Consider the following 21,831-nt stretch of genomic DNA (forward strand, 5'->3'; position numbering starts at 1 on the left):
GTAAGAATGTTCAGCCTTTCTGTACAATGCTTTTGCAATGCTGTTCTTTTGTCAGAAGAGTTCCAGTATGGTTCAGATTCCAATGGCACGTAACTGTAACCTTATTAAAATCAAATAAATGGCAATTCAAATGTAAAAGCAACAATAAAATGTCACATGCTTTACATAAATGATTCATTTTTATTTATCATCCTTGCTTATTTGAGGCTGTTTTTATGTACTGTAGCTTTACAATGCTTTGCTTTTTTGGCTGTATGTTTAGTTTGTTTTTACTTATTTTTTCTGATTACAAATCAGTGATTTTTCTTTGGAATGAGATTGCTAAGCGGTCCGTTGTATAAATTGCAGTGAAACAAATGTCAAGTCTAAGGCCACGCCCATGTTAGCGCGACCAACCGTGCGCACGGCACGATCAAAATGCCGTAAGGCAATGATCGCGGCCATAGACCACACGTGCGCCAGCGCGATGGGATGCACGGCGCTCAAATCAAATTAATTTGATTCTGCCGCGTGACGGCCGGGTCACGTGATCCGTTTATCCAATGAGGGAGAACCAGCTCTGTGACATCACGGGCACGCACCCTGACACACCTCCCCGTCGTGTCTACCCAGGCCACAATTCGCTGCAGCTAAAGGCGCGTGTGATGTCACGTGCATGGTCGCGAGCGCGCGCTCACCCTGGATGCAGCCTAAGGCCCCGAATATAGTGCCCTCGGTGGCGTACGCTGCCAAAACAAATGCCTGCATCTGTTGAAGGTGCACGTAGTGTGCGCAGGAGGCGCTACGGAGCGGCTGTGTTCTGGCATGATAAAATAATTTGTTTTAGATGTGACGGTCACACGCTGCCGCTGGCACCATAATTGCGGCCTAATGTTTTGATGAGCTACACCATACAGACCCTGTATCCCACCTCAAGTACCAGACCACAACACTGCAAAAAAATCCTTCATAAGTTCAATGTCAACTCTGTGTTCAAAGTCATGTAGACGCTTAACGTTTCACATACATTTTCCCGAAGAATTACATGTAACTGCTGGTATGGTTACTTTTAAATGCTAGCGCTTCTTGCTGACTTATCCAGAATTACTATTGTCGATTTAGAGTAAATGTTATTCATTAAACCATTATAAGTAGTCTGAACATAGAAGACAATATCTATCATGGATTGCGAAAGGCCATTATGACGTTAAGTTGATGCTAATTGAGGCAATTTCATGTTATTTCCCTTTGCAGCAATGTATCAGGATGTTTGCCTCGATTTTTGTGAATTTGTGCCAGTCAGTAATTTGAGGAGTTCGTGAAATATTATTATGAATGTGTCACTCAACTTTGAGGTATTCTTAATAATAATAATAATAGCATGTTCTTGTATAGCGCTGTTAGTTTTTTATGTAGCGCTTTACAGAGACATTTTGCAGACACAGTCGCTGCCCCATAGAGCTTACAATCTATGTTTTTGGTGCCTGAGGCACAGGGAGATAACGTGACTCGCCCAAGGACACAAGGAGCCGACACCGGGAATTGAACCAGGTTCCCCTGCTTCAAACTTAGTGCCAGTCAGTATCTGTATTCACCGAGCCACTCCTTCTCCCTCTTAACCTCTTTGAATTTCTGGCATCACTAAGAACAGTTTTAATTGATTTGAGAGAGAATTCTAGTAAAGCATCAGAGAGCTATTTGTGTCATTTAAAAAAAATATCCCCCTAAGTGTGTTTTGATATTTTGGCCCCTATTCACTAAGCAGGGCTACGCTACAAGGCACCTTTCAGCTCTAGAAGATGTCTTCCCATGTCAGAATGTGTCTTATGGAGTAGCAACACTTAGTAAATATGGGCCTTCGGTGGCAAAACAGAAACCATGTAAATACAGCACTATATTTATCAAACTAAAGCAACCGAAGTTGTTACTTTAATAAACCTGGTGCAATTACTTTGCACTAGTCCTTTTGCCCCCGTTTTGCAGGCAGTATACTTTAGTAAATAGACCCCTACATCTCTTCTGTTTTTGTATTTCCCCCACCATTGCTGCCCTACAAGAACCTTTACCTGGAACCCCTATACTTGGACATGGTAGTTATTAATTAATGATGAGGTATTAGAGAGCCGGCCACACACTCTCTGAGTTAGAGGGGGAGGGTCACCAACAACACGATCGAGATCGGAGAACTTCCATTCAAGTCATTAACGAGAGATTGAGCTCTGATAACCCGTATCGGAGTTACTGCGTCCCGGCCAATGTTAGGCATGTTCTGATTACTACTTGTAAGGATTGGAACACTCATTAGATATGGCCTCCATTTTTCACACTTTACCAGTTGTCGCCGTTCCTTGCACAGATATTACTACTATGGCTGTGCTTTCCCTATCTGGAGCTCTGCGTATTACACTGGAAGACATTTTGAAAGGCCCAAATCCTGCAGTAAAGTATTCACATGACCGTTCCTGCTGTTTGTTCACACTTTCTCCACTCCAACAGGCAGCACAGAGAGGTTTTCCATGCAGACTGCAAAAGATCTGATCAGAAAAAAATGTCTCATCTTAATCTTCTCACATATGGTTGTTTGATGTTTATTTATATCACTAAGTGACAAGTGTTAGCAGTCATATTATTAACTTACATTTTGGGATAAAAAAGTATTGTAATAAAATCCACTGTTTGAGAAATCGGTGAGCAGGAAAAAACTAGAGAGCTGAAACCAGTTGAGTATTGGGAAGCAATAAGTAACAAACATACTGGGGTAACCGCCCTTTAAACTTTGTTGTTTTTCACCATGAGACAATTCACCTTTGTGATGAATGAGGTCAGTAGGTCGATATAGAAGAGAACAATCCAGCTCACCCAATCTAGCAAAGGGAACTGGTGAAGCGCCTCTTACATATTGTGGATAGAAGTTTGAATTAGATTTCACGCTTGAATGGAAGATGTTTAAAGGTCGACATTCATCGTAAATACGTGAAAGGAATATTTGTATTTTCTTTCTGTTCCCAAGACCCTCTATAAATGTAACATTTGTATTCAACTTGTAAAGCCTGAATTTCTTTTATTAAGTTTAACCCACTGTATGCATATTTGCAGTAATTGTCCCATGTAAGTACAGCCATAGCCAGTATGTCTGGTACTTAGTTACAGTAATCTTTCACTAGGCCGCCATCTGTGGGTAGTTTTGAGGCTGAATGATAAAGCGTTGACTCTGCTTTGAAGAGATGCAATCAGGAGTGTGCCTTCTACAGAATGAGGTGCAGCTGTGTACTCTCGGAAAGGTGACTGCGGCTTTGTCATGGTCTGTAACTTTCATATAAACACAAGATGTGTGCATGCGTTTTTTATTTCTATAGTGCCAACCATATGTACTGCACTTTACAGAGATACAATACAGGGAAGTATATTACACACATGGATACAATACGTGCATCTAACCTAGAAATAGATCCGGTGGAGGAAGGACATCTTGTTCTGATTACAGTCTAAATGATGCTTATTTAACATTCTTTTTCATAGGTCAATAACTACTGATTATGATTTAGGAAACATTCTTTCACTAGAAAAGTCAGTGGGATGTAGATCAACAAGAAAGTCAATCGTGAATCCGGCGGATATGCTCGATATGGAGACTTTACAGAAATTCAAATGTAATACGAGATGGTCTGTAAAAGAACAGAAAACAGATGCAGTGTCCTCAAAGGGTGAGTACAAGATCGTGCAGCCTCTTCATTGAAGCAGAGATAACTTTGCAGGAACACACATGATTGGATTCCTATTAAGAATGGATTAAATATATTACTTTGCATATATTAAGTGTGAACACTAAAGGCAAAGTAGTCATGGAATTGGCTAACATTGAAGTTCCTTACTCTGTGCTTAATGTTCATGGTCTGAGCAGCCGTGGTGCAGAATTATCAGGGCAAATAAATACTTATTTTGGTGTCGAGTTCCATTTTTTGCTCTCGGTCACATTTACCAGGGATGTACACGCCACCTCACAGGGATGTACACGCCACCTCGCAGGGAGGTACACGCCACCTCGCAGGGAGGTACACGCCACCTCGCAGGGAGGTACACGCCACCTCGCAGGGAGGTACACGCCACCTCGCAGGGAGGTACACGCCACCTCGCAGGGAGGTACACGCCACCTCGCAGGGAGGTACACGCCACCTCGCAGGGAGGTACACGCCACCTCGCAGGGAGGTACACGCCACCTCGCAGTTGTATGCATACCTTCCATACAACTCTGTATCAGCCATGTCATACCTTCCATACAACTGTGTCTCAGCAGTGTACGAATGATCCAGGTCAGTCTATCTACAAATCTTCCTCTATTATGTCAATACTTCAAACGGGCCACGAAATAGGAATACAAACCCAGCACTGGATCGTTAACACAATGCATACCTAGCGCTGGCTGACACAAATCTATTTGTTCTTTGCCCTCAAAATGAAAGATATCTCTGGGGTGCTGCATCATACACGCAAATGAAAGGATCACTGTACAGAACGTAAAAATCTTTATTTAAAGATGAGAGTAGCGGGGAGTGGGGGACTTCATCTTTAAAATATTTGCAGCGAGTTATGCTAAACATTGACGCTGCCGTGAGCAGTACCAGTTGTTTTGGAGCGAGCTTATTACCTGCAGTAATCACGCTTCCTTCCTGTGCTTGACAATGGATGGGAAGCCTCTGGTAGTGGGACTTAAAAGAACTGATATTTCTACCGTTTCCAGGTGATTGATCAATAAACCATAGTAATTACCGAGTTCTCTCAGACTCAGTAGATTTGAATGGCTGGTTTGTTGAAAAAAGGAGGAGTTTGGCATGGAATAGTGAATGGCAAATGGGATTTATGTCATGTCTCCAGTATTTAAAATATTATTTCCTTATTTATATCAAAGTGACATCCTTTAATTACATGACAGAGTATAATCATATACCTACATCTTCCTTAAGTCCCTGGCTCTGAACAGCTACTAATAAGTGCTCAAATGAAACTAAAAACACAAAAGCAAAGCGTTTTTGAGCACTCTTTATAGCTCCCATAGGAATTGATTTGTTTATTAATAAAATTGCTTATTCCTTTTGTGAGGTATAAATAGTGCTCAAACCCTCTCTTCTTTTCTGTTTTTTGTTTGTTTTCTATTGAATTATTTAACGTGTGAAGCACCACCTAGAAATGAAGGTATACACCCCCCAATACTTTTCTATTATTTGGGTGGGTAACGGAAGTCTTGGTTATTCTTTAAGAATCACTCCAAGAACCCTCCGGTGAAAAGTGTCTCTGGGAGATACCAATAATCTGGAATAATAATGATCAGAATGCAAGTGTTTCAGGGAAGTACAAGTGAGCATATTGTTCATGGAACTTCTTAAATCAATTTATCTTCCAAGTTCTGATCTACTCCAATTTACCCTGCAACTACTTCTTTTTACGCGAATTAGTATGTAAAATTATCATCATTGAAAAGCTCCAAATATGTACATTTAATTTTTAAATTAAATAAACGGTAAATTATTAGTACTAAGGTTTTTAAGAACTAAAGTAAATAGTCCAGGAAACTTGCCTTGTTTTCAAATATTTATTTACAGTAGATTCCTGGCAGATATTAAATAACAAAAAATGATACTGTTTTATGCTTGCTGTTTTTTTTAATTGAAAACTTAAAATAAAATAAAAAATCTAGTAAATCAGACTTTTCTTTAAATTAATTATGGGGCAAAATTATTGCCTTTATCATGAAGCCTATTACGGATAGTTAACAATAATAAAAAAAAAAAAAATTTTTTTTAAAAATTCATCATAAATACCAAAATTCATATCTATATGTAGTACATATTAAAATTATACTTTATTATTATAATATACTTTATTTTCTGTAGACTAATTGGGGGCTGAGGTTCCCTGGAGGTGAACCCCACTAGTTGCAGGTTGGGGACCTTCTGGTTTACATTATCTTTTGTTGTGCGCCAGATAAGAAATTGCACAGATAGCCACTAGAATCACCTAATAGAAAACAAAGATGTTACGTCAAGATCACTCTGCTGCTCTCTATTACCCCACTGGGGTGAACCTGACCTAGGAACAAGAACAAAATCTCTCAGCAACACAGGGTTCCCGGAACTCACAATAGTATGGTTCAGCCCTGGGAAACTCCCCCGTTCAGATATTGCTAAAACATACAAAATAAAGCAGCATGAATTCTAACTTTCTCATGTAAAGTACTGTACTTTAAAAAAAAAAAAATTCTAATCTGTATTTTTACCAATATTTTACCAGTCAGAAGACAAAGCATTGGAACCAAGAAAAATGTCAAAGCTTTAACATGCGCATTATCACCCCAAGCGGAAAGGAGATGTGTGACATTGAAGCTAAGCCTTATGCCTCTTCTTGCAGGTATTTACTGTATGCACTGATTTTACTTTGGCAAATGGGCAGCATACCTTTCTCTATATTCAATATTGTTTGAGCTCACTTACATGAAAACATTCAAAGTATGTGTGGGGTTTACTTAATTTAGGGAAAGCCAGCAAACGCCCACGAATGTATCCATATGTGTCACGTCTGTCAAGTTTGCCACAGTGACCCTATCCTTGGCTTCTACACTAACAATATTATACTGTGTCTTTTATGTATTTCTTCCACCGCAAAGAGAAAACAAAACCAGAATATATACAGTAATAATACAGCCAACAGCATGGGATGTGTGACATGCCTGCGGTGCCTAAGGGGTTAATATGTCAGAACATGTATGTGCTGTGTGTGAAATACAGTTATAGCTGGTTAATAGTGTGAGATACAGTTATAGCTGGTTAATAGTGTGAGATACAGTGCTGTTATAACTGGTTAATAGTGTGAGATACAGTGCAGTTATAACTGGTTAATAGTGTGAGATACAGTGCAGTTATAACTGGTTAATAGTGTGAGATACAGTGCAGTTATAACTGGCTAATAGTGTAAGATTCAGAGCCGTTATAATGGGTTAATAGTGTGAGATACAGTGCAGTTATAGCTGGTTAATAGTGTAAGATTCAGAGCCGTTATAATGGGTTAATAGTGTGAGATACAGTGCAGTTATAGCTGGTTAATAGTGTGAGATACAGTGCAGTTATAACTGGTTAATAGTGTGAGATACAGTGCAGTTAGTGCTGATTAATAGTGTGAGATACAGTGCAGTTAGTGCTGATTAATAGTGTGAGATACAGTGCAGTTATAACTGGTTAATAGTGTGAGATACAGTGCAGTTATAGCTGGTTAATAGTGTGAGATACAGTGCAGTTATAACTGGTTAATAGTGTGAGATACAGTGCAGTTAGTGCTGATTAATAGTGTGAGATACAGTGCAGTTATAACTGGTTAATAGTGTGAGATACAGTGCAGTTATAGCTGGTTAATAGTGTAAGATTCAGAGCCGTTATAATGGGTTAATAGTGTGAGATACAGTGCAGTTATAGCTGGTTAATAGTGTGAGATACAGTGCAGTTATAACTGGTTAATAGTGTGAGATACAGTGCAGTTATAGCTGGTTAATAGTGTGAGATACAGTGCAGTTATAGCAGGTTAATAGTGTAAGATTCAGTGCCGTTATAATGGGTTAATAGTGTGAGATACAGTGCAGTTATAGCTGGTTAATAGTGTAAGATTCAGAGCCGTTATAATGGGTTAATAGTGTGAGATACAGTGCAGTTATAACTGGTTAATAATGTGAGATACAGTGCAGTTATAGCTGGTTAATAGTGTAAGATTCAGAGCCGTTATAATGGGTTAATAGTGTGAGATACAGTGCAGTTATAGCTGGTTAATAGTGTGAGATACAGTGCAGTTATAGCTGGTTAATAGTGTAAGATTCAGTGCCGTTATAATGGGTTAATAGTGTGAGATACAGTGCAGTTATAGCTGGCTAATAGTGTGAGATACAGTGCAGTTATAGCTTGTTAATAGTGTGAGATACAGTGCAGTTATAGCTGGCTAATAGTGTAAGATTCAGAGCAGTTATAGCTGGTTAATAGTGTGAGATTCAGTGCCGTTATAATGGGTTAATAGTGTGAGATACAGTGCCGTTATAATGGGTTAATAGTGTGAGATACAGTGAAGTTATAACTGGTTAATAGTGTGAGATACAGTGCAGTTATAGCTGGTTAATAGTGTAAGATTCAGTGCCGTTATAATGGGTTAATAGTGTGAGATACAGTGCAGTTATAGCTGGTTAATAGTGTAAGATTCAGTGCCGTTATAATGGGTTAATAGTGTGAGATACAGTGCAGTTATAGCTGGTTAATAGTGTAAGATTCAGTGCAGTTATAGCTGGTTAATAGTGTAAGATTCAGTGCAGTTATAGCTGGTTAATAGTGTGAGATACAGTGCAGTTATAGCTGGTTAATAGTGTGAGATACAGTGCAGTTAGTGCTGATTAATAGTGTAAGATTCAGAGCCGTTATAATGGGTTAATAGTGTGAGATACAGTGCAGTTATAGCTGGTTAATAGTGTAAGATTCAGTGCCGTTATAATGGGTTAATAGTGTGAGATACAGTGCAGTTATAGCTGGTTAATAGTGTGAGATACAGTGCAGTTAGTGCTGATTAATAGTGTAAGATTCAGAGCCGTTATAATGGGTTAATAGTGTGAGATACAGTGCAGTTATAACTGGCTAATAGTGTAAGATTCAGAGCCGTTATAATGGGTTAATAGTGTGAGATACAGTGCAGTTATAACTGGTTAATAATGTGAGATACAGCGCAGTTATAGCTGGTTAATAGTGTAAGATTCAGAGCCGTTATAATGGGTTAATAGTGTGAGATACAGTGCAGTTATAGCTGGTTAATAGTGTAAGATTCAGAGCCGTTATAATGGGTTAATAGTGTGAGATACAGTGCCGTTATAATGGGGTAATAGTGTGAGATACAGTGCAGTTATAACTGGTTAATAGTGTGAGATACAGTGCAGTTATAGCTGGTTAATAGTGTAAGATTCAGAACCGTTATAATGGGTTAATAGTGTGAGATACAGTGCAGTTATAGCTGGTTAATAGTGTAAGATTCAGAGCCGTTATAATGGGTTAATAGTGTGAGATACAGTGCCGTTATAATGGGTTAATAGTGTGAGATACAGTGAAGTTATAACTGGTTAATAGTGTGAGATACAGTGCAGTTATAGCTGGTTAATAGTGTAAGATTCAGTGCCGTTATAATGGGTTAATAGTGTGAGATACAGTGCAGTTATAGCTGGTTAATAGTGTAAGATTCAGTGCAGTTATAGCTGGTTAATAGTGTAAGATTCAGAGCCGTTATAGCTGGTTAATAGTGTGAGATACAGTGCAGTTATAACTGGTTAATAGTGTAAGATTCAGTGCCGTTATAATGGGTTAATAGTGTGAGATACAGTGCCGTTATAATGGGTTAATAGTGTGAGATACAGTGCAGTTATAGCTGGTTAATAGTGTGAGATACAGTGCAGTTAGTGCTGATTAATAGTGTAAGATTCAGAGCCGTTATAATGGGTTAATAGTGTGAGATACAGTGCAGTTATAACTGGCTAATAGTGTAAGATTCAGAGCCGTTATAATGGGTTAATAGTGTGAGATACAGTGCAGTTATAACTGGTTAATAATGTGAGATACAGTGCAGTTATAGCTGGTTAATAGTGTAAGATTCAGAGCCGTTATAATGGGTTAATAGTGTGAGATACAGTGCAGTTATAGCTGGTTAATAGTGTAAGATTCAGAGCCGTTATAATGGGTTAATAGTGTGAGATACAGTGCCGTTATAATGGGTTAATAGTGTGAGATACAGTGCAGTTATAGCTGGTTAATAGTGTAAGATTCAGAGCCATTATAATGGGTTAATAGTGTGAGATACAGTGCAGTTATAACTGGTTAATAGTGTGAGATACAGTGCAGTTATAGCAGGTTAATAGTGTAAGATTCAGTGCCGTTATAATGGGTTAATAGTGTGAGATACAGTGCAGTTATAGCTGGTTAATAGTGTGAGATACAGTGCAGTTATAGCTGGTTAATAGTGTAAGATTCAGAGCCATTATAATGGGTTAATAGTGTGAGATACAGTGTAGTTATAGCTGGTTAATAGTGTGAGATACAGTGCAGTTATAACTGGTTAATAGTGTAAGATTCAGTGCCGTTATAATGGGTTAATAGTGTGAGATACAGTGCAGTTATAACTGGTTAATAGTGTGAGATACAGTGCAGTTATAGCTGGTTAATAGTGTAAGATTCAGAGCCGTTATAATGGGTTAATAGTGTGAGATACAGTGCAGTTATAGCTGGTTAATAGTGTAAGATTCAGAGCCGTTATAATGGGTTAATAGTGTGAGATACAGTGCCGTTATAATGGGTTAATAGTGTGAGATACAGTGCAGTTATAACTGGTTAATAGTGTGAGATACAGTGCAGTTATAGCAGGTTAATAGTGTAAGATTCAGTGCCGTTATAATGGGTTAATAGTGTGAGATACAGTGCAGTTATAGCTGGTTAATAGTGTGAGATACAGTTAGTGCTGATTAATAGTGTGAGATATAGTGCAGTTATAGCTGGTTAATAGTGTGAGATACAGTGCAGTTATAGCTGGTTAATAGTGTAAGATTCAGAGTCGTTATAATGGGTTAATAGTGTGAGATACAGTGCAGTTAGTGCTGATTAATAGTGTAATATACAGTGCAGTTATAACTGGATGTACTTTTCTCACTATATTTGGGCACTCCAGGTTTGATATAGCAAATAAAAAGATCACTTGTGAGCACATTCACATGTCTTAGACAGGTCTGCAACCCTGCCTTTCACCATTATCACCTACAGTAGCATACAGTGCTTCCACTGAGGCAAGGGATTCTGGGAAATGACATGAAAATGAGCACACCGTGTCACCTTTTGCTCAAAATTCATTTTTAGATGGAACCCTTATAAGCTAATACTCGCTGTTCACACAGCTTTTAAGCACAGCATGGGATTAGATGCAAAGCCAGTGAAAGCACTCAGACAGCTGCTTTGACCTTTTGGGTCTCAGTGTGAGGCTGCTTGTACTGGCTTCGCAATTTCCAAGGCTGGGAAGGTTTAGCATACTTTATATAAGTTATGGTGGGTGACAAAGGTGACAACAAACCTCCACTGTATAGCATATAGCAAATTAAAAGATCACTAAAGGTGTACAGTATGTGTATGTGTCAGGCCACTCATTCACAAAGCTGTCATTTTGCCTAGTGGGGAGGGGGGTATAATGGCACCATGCCAAGAAAATGCTGAGACACTTTATTAACATGAAAAGAAGCCGTACAAGTAGTGGGCCTGAGGCCTGCACTTTGTAGTATTCCGCTACCTTTATCCTGTCCTGTCAGTTCTCATAGGAAATGTGTGTTATTCAGTGACAATTAGTTTCACTCATTCTCAACATCAATGGCCTCACTATATTAAGTGGAGTCTTCAATTTATCACCGAAGTCTGAATTATTCCTAAATGTCACAATTTGGATTATCTTTTTATAAAGTCCTGAATAATGTATAAATGCATCCGTGGCAGCTAAGAACGGTGACAATCATTTTAAAGTTAATTCACTTTTCTCTGCTTCCTCAATGGCAATACTGTAAGCTTGGGTTAGATCCTCCTTGTCACATATTGACACTAACATCACTGCTTACAGCTACCACCCAAGATTGTGTTCGTAAACTTTGTTACAAAAATAATCCTTAAATTGCTCATGATTCACAGGCTAGCATTATTATTTAAAGGGATTTATAAATATGGCTGCCCCGATGAACTCTCAGAATGTTTAGTTGGTGTTGATGGATTCCTCCCACAGCATTTACTATTCAGATTTGTAACTAAAGACAAACTAGATTATACTTTCCATAAAGCCTCAGGTATATAAAGCATGGACATTACATTTCAGCAGGAACATAAAGAGAAATATAATTTGTACACAAACCAAGAAATAGTCAGCAAATAAGGGCTATTAGGCCCAACAAATCTGCTTGTATCACCCATTGCTTTAAAATCTGACTACCACAGTCTTTTACCTTTTTCTGAAACTTCCCAACCTAGAATTCCCTTGTGTGTATCTCTACTGAGTACTGACATCCCAATGATACACAGTAACAAACTCATCAAACTAAGCCGTGCATCTAATCCACAGACACGATGGCTTTCTCTGCTGTCTGATGGTTATTAAGGGCCAGTGCAAGCCAAACTTCCATATTTACTAGTTCAGGAAAATTAACTTCCTATTTACAAAGTAATTGGCATAGCTGTTCCTCCTCATTTCTTAGGCGTTTATTCTATAATCAGCTGAAGCAGCCGATTAGGCTGTATTTTTTACCTAAATTCCCCATTTGATATAGAAGAAACCCATTGGTCATAAGACAAAATTGTAACCCACCTGCCAGGGGTTAAATGTGATAGTGGTCACTTAACAGCATCTAGAAGCCAATAGCCTTAAAGCAGCACTTCTAGATTTTTCCATTCAATATGTGCATAATACAATCTACAGGGCCGCCAACAGGGTGGGTCTGCCGGGGTTGGTGTCCCAGGCCCGGTGACTCGGGGCCCAGCCGCCCGCGGCCGCCACCGGGCCCGTGTCAGGGGAAAAAAAATATTGCCTGGAAAAAAAATGGCTGCTCCACCTTCAAGCTGCAGTTCAGTCTTTTTTTTTTTTTTTTAATTTATTTTTTTTCTTCAATAGTTTTATGTGTGCAATCTCTAATTACCTAAAGAACTGTATAGCTGCAGGTCAATTTGTTCTCCATGTATTGATAGGCGAAATTTGGTGACATAATTAGTGAAGGGATCTGTTTTTCTTCTGCTTCTGTCTCTCAGTGGAAGCTCATGAATATTCATGAGCACTCCTGCACTGACATGTGCTAGAGGGAGGGCAGGGTTGACAAAGGGGTGTGCCAGGGCTTGTGACAGGACATGAAGGGGCGGCGCCTTAGCAAATGGCTGTTAAAATAGAATACAAGAAAATTGGTCTTTCAAAGTTGTTTTTTTAAAAACAGAAAATGATTTTCTTACTACAGAACTGATTTATTAAAAAAAACACACATGCAGGATATTGACTGAACGGCAGCTTTCAGTAGGGGCCAGGGCGGCCGTGCCCTTACCCGCGCTCTCCCTGAGTGCCCAGCCACGCTCCTCAGCCACCCCCCCACACCGTCCCAATGCCCCTACCGGCATCCCATCGGCTTCCCCAGCCCTCAGTCCCGACCCTATGGATCCTTTCCCCTCCTCCTCCCCCCCCCTACCGGCATCTTCCAGGCTCTGCCACTACACCTGCAGTAGGGGGCCTGGCTTTAACCCGCGCTCCCCCCTGAGTCCCCAGCCACGCTCCCGAGGCCTGGCATCCTTCCCCACCAGTCCTGACCCTATGGATCCTTTCCTCTCCTCCTTCCCCCCCCCCACCGGCATCCTCCAGGCTCCGCCGCTCCATCTGCAGTAGGGGGCCCGGCTTTATCCCACGCTCCCCCCCCGAGTCCCCAGCCACGCTCCCCAGGCCCCTCCCCCATCATCCCCAGGCCCCTACTGGCATCCCCTCCACTCCCCCAGCCAGGCCCTACCACCTGGCATCCTTCCCCACCCCTCAGTCCCTACTAGGATCCTTTCCCCTCTTCCCCCCCCTACCGGTATCCACCATCCCCCGCAACTCCAGTTCCGGGCGGGCCCTCGTGACACGGGCCTGCGCCCAACGCCCTCCCACCCCCAGCCAGGTGGCTCCTCAGAACCCCCACCGGCCGCCGGACTCTGCAGCCACCGGTCCGACCATCCCCAAGGTATGTCTACTTTTTTAAATGTGTATTGGGGGAGAGTGGGGGTCTTTTTATGTGTATTGGGTGGAGTGGGGGTCTTTTTATAGGTATTGGGGGAGAGTGGGGGTCTTTTTGAGACCAGCTGGACAAAGTTAACAAACACACAGATACCCAGCAAGCTCTCAGAAACCCCCCCAAATTACCACAAAATGTGTGTGTGTGTGTGTGTGTGTGTGTGTGTGTGTGTGTGTGTGTGTGTGTGTGTGTGTGTGTGTGTGTGTGTGTGTGTGTGTGTGTCAAAAGGAGTTCTACTGGGCGTGGCTAATTGTATAAAACAAGAAACAAAGAAGTAAATATAAAGTTTATGATCTTTATATAGGGTGGGGCCTCCCAAACTCACACCTGAAGATCTACCTAATTATTTAAACACCTGATTCTAATTATTCCCTTTAATTTAGCTGATGATCCCAGGGTTTCACTGACTTTTGCACATACCCTGACTCTTAATTACTCATTGTTTTGTCTAATTCAGTACATGGAAGGTGAGCCGCCGGTTCCGTTTTGGACAGCCTCAGGATGTAGTCACCTGAGATGATGCAGGGCTGGCGATGGATTCCACAATGCCCCCAGTGCCAGCGTTATCCGTCTTGTCTCCACCAGTGTGTTGCATACAAACGCTGCAATCTATAGCTATATTTATCTAATCTATACAGCTATTCAAGATTTTACACTAATACCTCCCCCGCCTTATAGCCAGAAGAGTTAATTTATCCCGTCATCATGTAATTATTGCAATGTCTACAGCTGATCTATCCATTTGTTGTTGCCCGTTGCTGGGCAGCAGAGACTATTTAAACTCACGGCTATTGTCAGCCAATCATCCCCTGAGGAAGTCATTCATGTGACGAAACGCATTGGGACGTTTACTGACGTGATTGACGCTCACCGCGGAGAAACGGAGACAGCGTGTGTAGGACAATTTCATCTGTAACTGTAGCCGCCGTTTGTATGCGACACGTTAGTGGAGACCAGACGGATATCGCCGGCACTGGGGGCATTGTAGAGTCCATCTACGGCCCTGCATCATCTCAGACGACTACATCCTGAGGCTATCCAAAACGGAACCAGGTGACCCACCTTCCTTGTACTGACACCGTACCCGTTCTCCATCTGCTGACGTCAACCTTGCAGAGATTCCTCTCAAATGCGTGGCGACTGACTCTTTTATTCTTTAATAAATTGCATAACAGTATTTAGCTATGGAGCTTGCCTTTCTCGCTCTCGCTCTCGCTCTCTCTATATAGATATAGATATTTCTACAGACGTCTAATAATGAAATGGAACTATTATTTTCGGGGCAGCACACGTAGTACAGTCAGTGCATCCATACTGCTGCTTTGTATGATCTCGGTTATTAATGTAATCAAGAACTGCAATATTAGGAACTTTGCTAATTGATTACAAAAGATGGGTTGTTTGTCACAAGGCGTTGACTTGGTTATAAATGATAGTTTGTGTCTTTGCTATTCTAGGCGAATAACGAGGCCCTCTTAAAATAACGTATATGCAAATATTCCAGTACCCATAATGACTGGTAATGAGCCAATTTTATGTCACGATTTGTAACATTTTTACATTATTTAAAAAAAAAAAAAACTACATATAATAAACTTCCTTTTTAGGACTACAGTAACCTATCCTGAATCTATGAAATCGGGTAATCTGAAAGGTAGAGTAGCAAAATGGTCTCAGTTCAGTTTGCTAATATTTGTGCAAACGTTTTTATACTTGTTTTTTTTTAATGTGCACAATACAAACAGTTTGTTCAATTTTGTTCACACTCCGTAAACAAAGGATTAGATAAATTAGATAAACAAATGATCCCTCAGTAAGTCACTGATTTCTGGACATTTTCGGCAAGCTTTGATATTTTTATTTCAACATACTCTAATTACAGATGTATTTTAAGCTTTTTAATGAGGAGTTTAATGGTACTGTTTATCCATGATGTTATATAAAGTGAGAAATAATCAATTAATGCTTAAATGTTGCAATCTTTTGAACACATTTGGTAAGCACATTGACCAGAATGTTATTGGAAAGGTGAGAGATGTTTCCATTACCAGAGTTTGCAATTAATTATTGATGTTACTTGTGATCATTTTTTTCCCTTTGTAAGCTCTGATTGAATTTGGTTTGATGTGGTTTGTAAGATTAAAGTACATTATCAAAGACAAATTAGGAATATGATTACAAACTTCTTTTTTTAAAGTATTTTTTTACATTTTTCAGGTCACTCTAAGCCCCATCCCGCGACTATGTTCTATAACTGTTTACTGGTGAAAAATGACATTTTGAATATATTTTGTATATATTATATATAATAATGTTTTGTCAATTGGATGTAGCATTGGGCACCCCTATCTTTTGTTGTATTTGGAATTACAGTACTGTATTTTTATTATTGTTGTGAAAGTCCAGGATGTTGGTATATAATACAGTGTGTCTTTTGTGTGTTTTATAAAAGGAAAAATTGTAAGTGTATATAAAGAAAATAACTGATTTCTGTATAGGATTTTTTTAAATGTTGGATTACATTGCTGCAATACATAAGTGTAATTTAGCGAGGCAGGATGTATTGAGGAAAGCGGTACATGCTTATCTGAGTGATTTATAGGAAACATTGACTGAAATAATCTGAAGTGTTTAAGAACTGGACGTTGCAAACAGTTACCGCTAAAAAGTGATTAACCAGGAAGATTATATACACACTAACCTGAGAAATAAATACACCTCAGTACAATGCCAAACTAACAGACATGCTTAATAAACAGTGTTGCATACTGTATAAATATGTGCAATGTAAATTAAGCACATGTAGATACACATTTCGAAGCACCCCCTTCTTCAGAGTTTGCCAATTCCCGCTTCGCTTTGCGGCAGTTACAAGCCACTCCATGTGTTGGATTTATAATGAAGTGAAAACATTCAAATATACAACCCCTTGTGTTTTTAATTTATGTTTCACATGTTAAAATATGTATTTAATTTTCAGTACACAGGAAGAAGAAACCTTTTAGGTTACAAAGGCTCATTTCTTCTCGCATTTTAATTTGAAATCTTCATATTTATACAGCTGTATAATTACGATCCAAATGAATGTAATTTTGTGGTTTCTTCTCTCTATAGGAGATCAGTCCATCACAGAACGGTTACAAGAGTCATCTACTAACATATTAGACTGCTACATGACTGTGGCATTAAATTCTGCACTACTATCAGAAGAACAAAAAAGGGACCTTAATCCAATAATTATACGTATCCTTTCAGCTACATCGCTCCCCACAATACCGGCCCCAATCTGTTTTCTAAAGGTAATTTTCAACTTCTTTTTTTAGATTGCAACAGGCAATATGAATGTGCGTGCTTAATAATCTGTATATAGCAAGGCAATTCAAAACACACTTTCTCTTGATCACAGGGATGGGGGAGTGTTCCTATGTTACACTTTCTCTTGATCACAGGGATGGGGGAGTGTTCCTACGTTACACTTTCTCTTGATCACAGGGATGGGGGAGTGTTCCTACGTTACACTTTCTCTTGATCACAGGGATGAGGGAGTGTTCCTATGTTACACTTTCTCTTGATCACAGGGATGAGGGAGTGTTCCTATGTTACACTTTCTCTTGATCACAGGGATGGGGGAGTGTTCCTATGTTACACTTTCTCTTGATCACAGGGATGGGGGAGTGTTCCTATGTTACACTTTCTCTTGATCACAGGGATGAGGGAGTGTTCCTATGTTACACTTTCTCTTGATCACAGGGATGGGGGAGTGTTCCTATGTTACACTTTCTCTTGATCACAGGGATGGGGGAGTGTTCCTATGTTACACTTTCTCTTGATCACAGGGATGGGGGAGTGTTCCTATGTTACACTTTCTCTTGATCACAGGGATGGGGGAGTGTTCCTATGTTACACTTTCTCTTGATCACAGGGATGGGGGAGTGTTCCTATGTTACACTTTCTTTTGATCACAGGGATGAGGGAGTGTTCCTATGTTACACTTTCTCTTGATCACAGGGATGGGGGAGTGTTCCTATGTTACACTTTCTCTTGATCACAGGGATGGGGGAGTGTTCCTATGTTACACTTTCTTTTGATCACAGGGATGGGGGAGTGTTCCTATGTTACACTTTCTATTGATCACAGGGATGGGGGAGTGTTCCTATGTTACACTTTCTTTTGATCACAGGGATGGGGGAGTGTTCCTATGTTACACTTTCTCTTGATCACAGGGATGGGGGAGTGTTCCTATGTTACACTTTCTCTTGATCACAGGGATGGGGGAGTGTTCCTATGTTACACTTTCTCTTGATCACAGGGATGGGGGAGTGTTCCTATGTTACACTTTCTCTTGATCACAGGGATGGGGGAGTGTTCCTATGTTACACTTTCTTTTGATCACAGGGATGAGGGAGTGTTCCTACGTTACACTTTCTCTTGATCACAGGGATGGGGGAGTGTTCCTACGTTACACTTTCTCTTGATCACAGGGATGGGGGAGTGTTCCTATGTTACACATTCTCTTGATCACAGGGATGGGGGAGTGTTCCTATGTTACACTTTCTCTTGATCACAGGGATGGGGGAGTGTTCCTATGTTACACTTTCTCTTGATCACAGGGATGGGGGAGTGTTCCTATGTTACACTTTCTCTTGATCACAGGGATGGGGGAGTGTTCCTATGTTACACTTTCTCTTGATCACAGGGATGGGGGAGTGTTCCTATGTTACACTTTCTCTTGATCACAGGGATGGGGGAGTGTTCCTATGTTACACTTTCTCTTGATCACAGGGATGGGGGAGTGTTCCTATGTTACACTTTCTATTGATCACAGGGATGAGGGAATGTTCCTACGTTACACTTTCTCTTGATTGCAGCTGGTTATGGCTAATAAAAAAACATCTTCTGTAAGATGACTAATATATAAGTGATAAAGATCTAGTCTAAAATGAAAATGTGTTGTTTATAAAGAACTGTAGCAAGTGCGTCTAAGTGTAATGATTGTGTGTTGGAGGCAGATAATATACTGACCCACGTCATTCGCTGCTCAGTCAGTGTGAAGATGAGATGGTTTTCCAACTCTCTTCACCATGCCAGCCCAATACAACAAATATGGCAATTTGAGCATACGAAAACACAGGATGGTAGACGTACACCTTTCAGTATAAAATGGCCTTTGAATATTCCCAAAGTATATGTGAATTGTATTTAGTGGGGCCTATAATGATGTATATTAAAATTGAATATTTATTTGATATTAAATTATTTTCTTAAAAATGTTTTTAGGTTAGACATGCTAAATGGTAAGAACTTCTAGCAGTTATATACTGTAGCATGTAAATCTATTTCTGCTTAGCTTGCTTTCAGGCTAAATATGCATAACTTCTATCCAGCTGTTCCTTTTTAAAGTAGTATTCATGAATTAAGCCTTCAACAGATATAAAGACTTGTACACTGAATAGAAATGTCTAGATATGAGCTACATATACCTATTTACTCACTTACAAATTGATGCAAGATATCCACATTTCCATTTTTGATAACTCAAATGCTATATCCTGACACAGCCGAGGCCCGTCTGAGATCCGTGGGTATCTGTTATCACATGCAGGAAATTGGAACATTTTGTATTTGGGATTTAGAGACTTGAAAATATAATATAATAAATATATATCCTGTATATATAATAATTATTATTATTATATATTATATTTTCAAGTCTCTAAATCCCAAATACAAAATGAAATCCCAAATAATAAATTGTCCATAGGACTTTTTCTTTTCCGAGGGCCCATGTAACAAGAGGTTTGGGGTGGCAGGTTTAATAATATATTAGAAGTGTAATTGTGTTGGCCCCACTAATGGTTTTTGATCTTTTGCTTTCTAAGTTAAATACATTTTAAATGATTTAAACTATGTAATAATATTATGTGTATTATTCATTTTTATGGTGGGATCTCAAATAAGAATTTCAGCTTTGAAAGCTCTTTATATTTCAGTAAAGTAAAAAGTAAGTCATTTTTTTTTTAAATATTAGATTATTTTATGAACACACCATTTGCTTTATATTTCTATATACATTGTTGTTGTGGTCCTCAAAAAGGGCATTAAAGACATTTTGTTTATTGGCCCCTGCAACTTCTAGTCAAATATACGCTTAACTTCCTACCTAGCTATGTATTACAGATATGATGGCAACCTACAGATTGTTTTAAAAGCCAGGCTACAAGATTGATTGGAGATTGCAGCTTGAGATTTATTTTTGGCCAATGTTTTGTTTTGCTAGTACTGTATTGCTGTTTTTAATACACTACTCTTGTCAGCGTTAGGATATGCGTTCTCTAGCATCGCCCAAACGCTGATACGTCATTTCAAGTGGAGGGCATCCAGAGAACAACAGTGTACATTTGCTAGGAAATTCTCTAGTACTATATTTTGTACACTGAAAACATACAGAAATATAAGGCTTGAAATTGCACTCCCATTAGAAATGGGAAACTGTCCAAAGTGTGCGTGTGTGTATGCATACTTATGTATACATGATGGGTAGGGTTGCCAGATGGCTTCTCCAAAAATACTGGACACAATGGTAAAAGGTGTGACGCGCTTGAGACACAAACACACCCCTCTCATACTTCTGCTCCATGCTGTTTCCTCCTCTCCTTGGCCCCACCCTCAGACTCCTGACACGACCTCCAGATTGGCTGCTGGGTAATGCAGCCAATCAGGATGGAGGAAGCTGCCCAGGCCCCTAGCAATAGCCCTGCTCTCTCCCTGCTTGTGGAAGTCCAGCAGCCCCCCAAACCGGTCAGGTCACTATGTCCAGAGAGGTAATACTGGACACACACGTGTCCAGTATTACCTCTAATTTTTTACTGGACGGAATGTCCAAAGACAGGACAGTCCGGTTCAATACTGGACAGCTGGCAGCCCTAATGATGGACCATATTCAGTAGGCGGTGGGATTCCACAAGACACCTTTTAGTGCTAGAAGACAGGTCCAGGAAGGTGTTTGCAGAATAACACTGCTGTGTGTGTGTGTGTGTGTGTGTGTGTGTGTGTGTGTGTGTGTGTGTGTATGTGTGTGTGTGTGTGTGTGTGTGTGTGTGTGTGTGTGTGTGTTTACAACTCATAACTAAAGATATGATATACTTTAATATTTTCTAGATAATACTTTACATGCCTCTAATCTTTCATACAATTTCTGTTTGAATTGATAGTTGTTGCCTCTGTGTGTCACCCAAAATAAGATTTATTACATAGTTTGCAAAAAGATATTAAGGCCTTAATGCGTATCTGATTAAATTGGTGCATTAAGGTGCTCTGAACTCGCTTGTATGTGGTATAAAGGGATCCTAAGTATCATAAAATATAATTATGCCGGTGCAATGTGTTTCATAATTGAACTTTGGTAAAAGTATTAGCAATGCTGTGAAAAATAAATCGTAAGCCTGTCGCAGTAGTCCAGGTCTTTTAACAACATTTATATTTAAGGGATCAGTCAATAGGCAAAACCAGGCAGTGAAATAAAACCTTGGAAACACACGGAAATACAGAATACAAAAATATACTGTACACACTTATTGGGGTCTGGGGTATGAGATCTACCTTTCTAGGTGCAGGGCACCCACTTGCAAGGGCTTACACTGATCGGAACCGAGTTCCGGATGTCTTGGACTGAAATCCAACAGAAAATCCTGATCGGGACCCAGTACATGATTTGTAAAACTTGGCCACAAAATGCAGGACTTAGTCTCTGCGAGGCAGGCTTTTCTACTTTCAAAACGAAGGCAGTTGCTTTGCTATTTCGAACAAAGCAACTTTGAAAAGCCTGCCCTAGCTTCATTGACTCAAATCGCAGGATGGTCTGGTACTCTGACTGGGGCACCACCTTACATACCCTCCGCTGTTCTATGTTCAGCATGGAGGTAGGAGGACCGACCTATTAGAGCATGGGAATTCCTCCCGCTAGCCAATAGTAAGAGGGGCTTGGTCTTTGGCTCACATCAGAGAAGGGGACATGCGAAGCCGGCTTG

At 40.0% G+C, this 21,831-nt stretch overlaps 1 protein-coding gene across 2 annotated transcripts in view; it reads left to right on the forward strand.

Annotated features, from left to right (window-relative positions):
• Positions 1-21,831, forward strand: part of CFAP92 (cilia and flagella associated protein 92 (putative)) — a 94,954-nt gene that overhangs the window by 26,463 nt on the left and 46,660 nt on the right. For both annotated transcript variants that reach the window (XM_075574977.1, XM_075574978.1), the window contains exons 7-9: positions 3,499-3,683; positions 6,265-6,381; positions 16,919-17,103. In XM_075574977.1, the coding sequence (XP_075431092.1) occupies positions 3,499-3,683; positions 6,265-6,381; positions 16,919-17,103 (487 nt within the window). The remainder of the gene's footprint in view (positions 1-3,498; positions 3,684-6,264; positions 6,382-16,918; positions 17,104-21,831) is intronic.

The sequence above is a fragment of the Ascaphus truei genome, chromosome 17, assembly GCF_040206685.1.
Source record: "Ascaphus truei isolate aAscTru1 chromosome 17, aAscTru1.hap1, whole genome shotgun sequence".
NCBI classification, from domain to species: domain Eukaryota; kingdom Metazoa; phylum Chordata; class Amphibia; order Anura; family Ascaphidae; genus Ascaphus; species Ascaphus truei.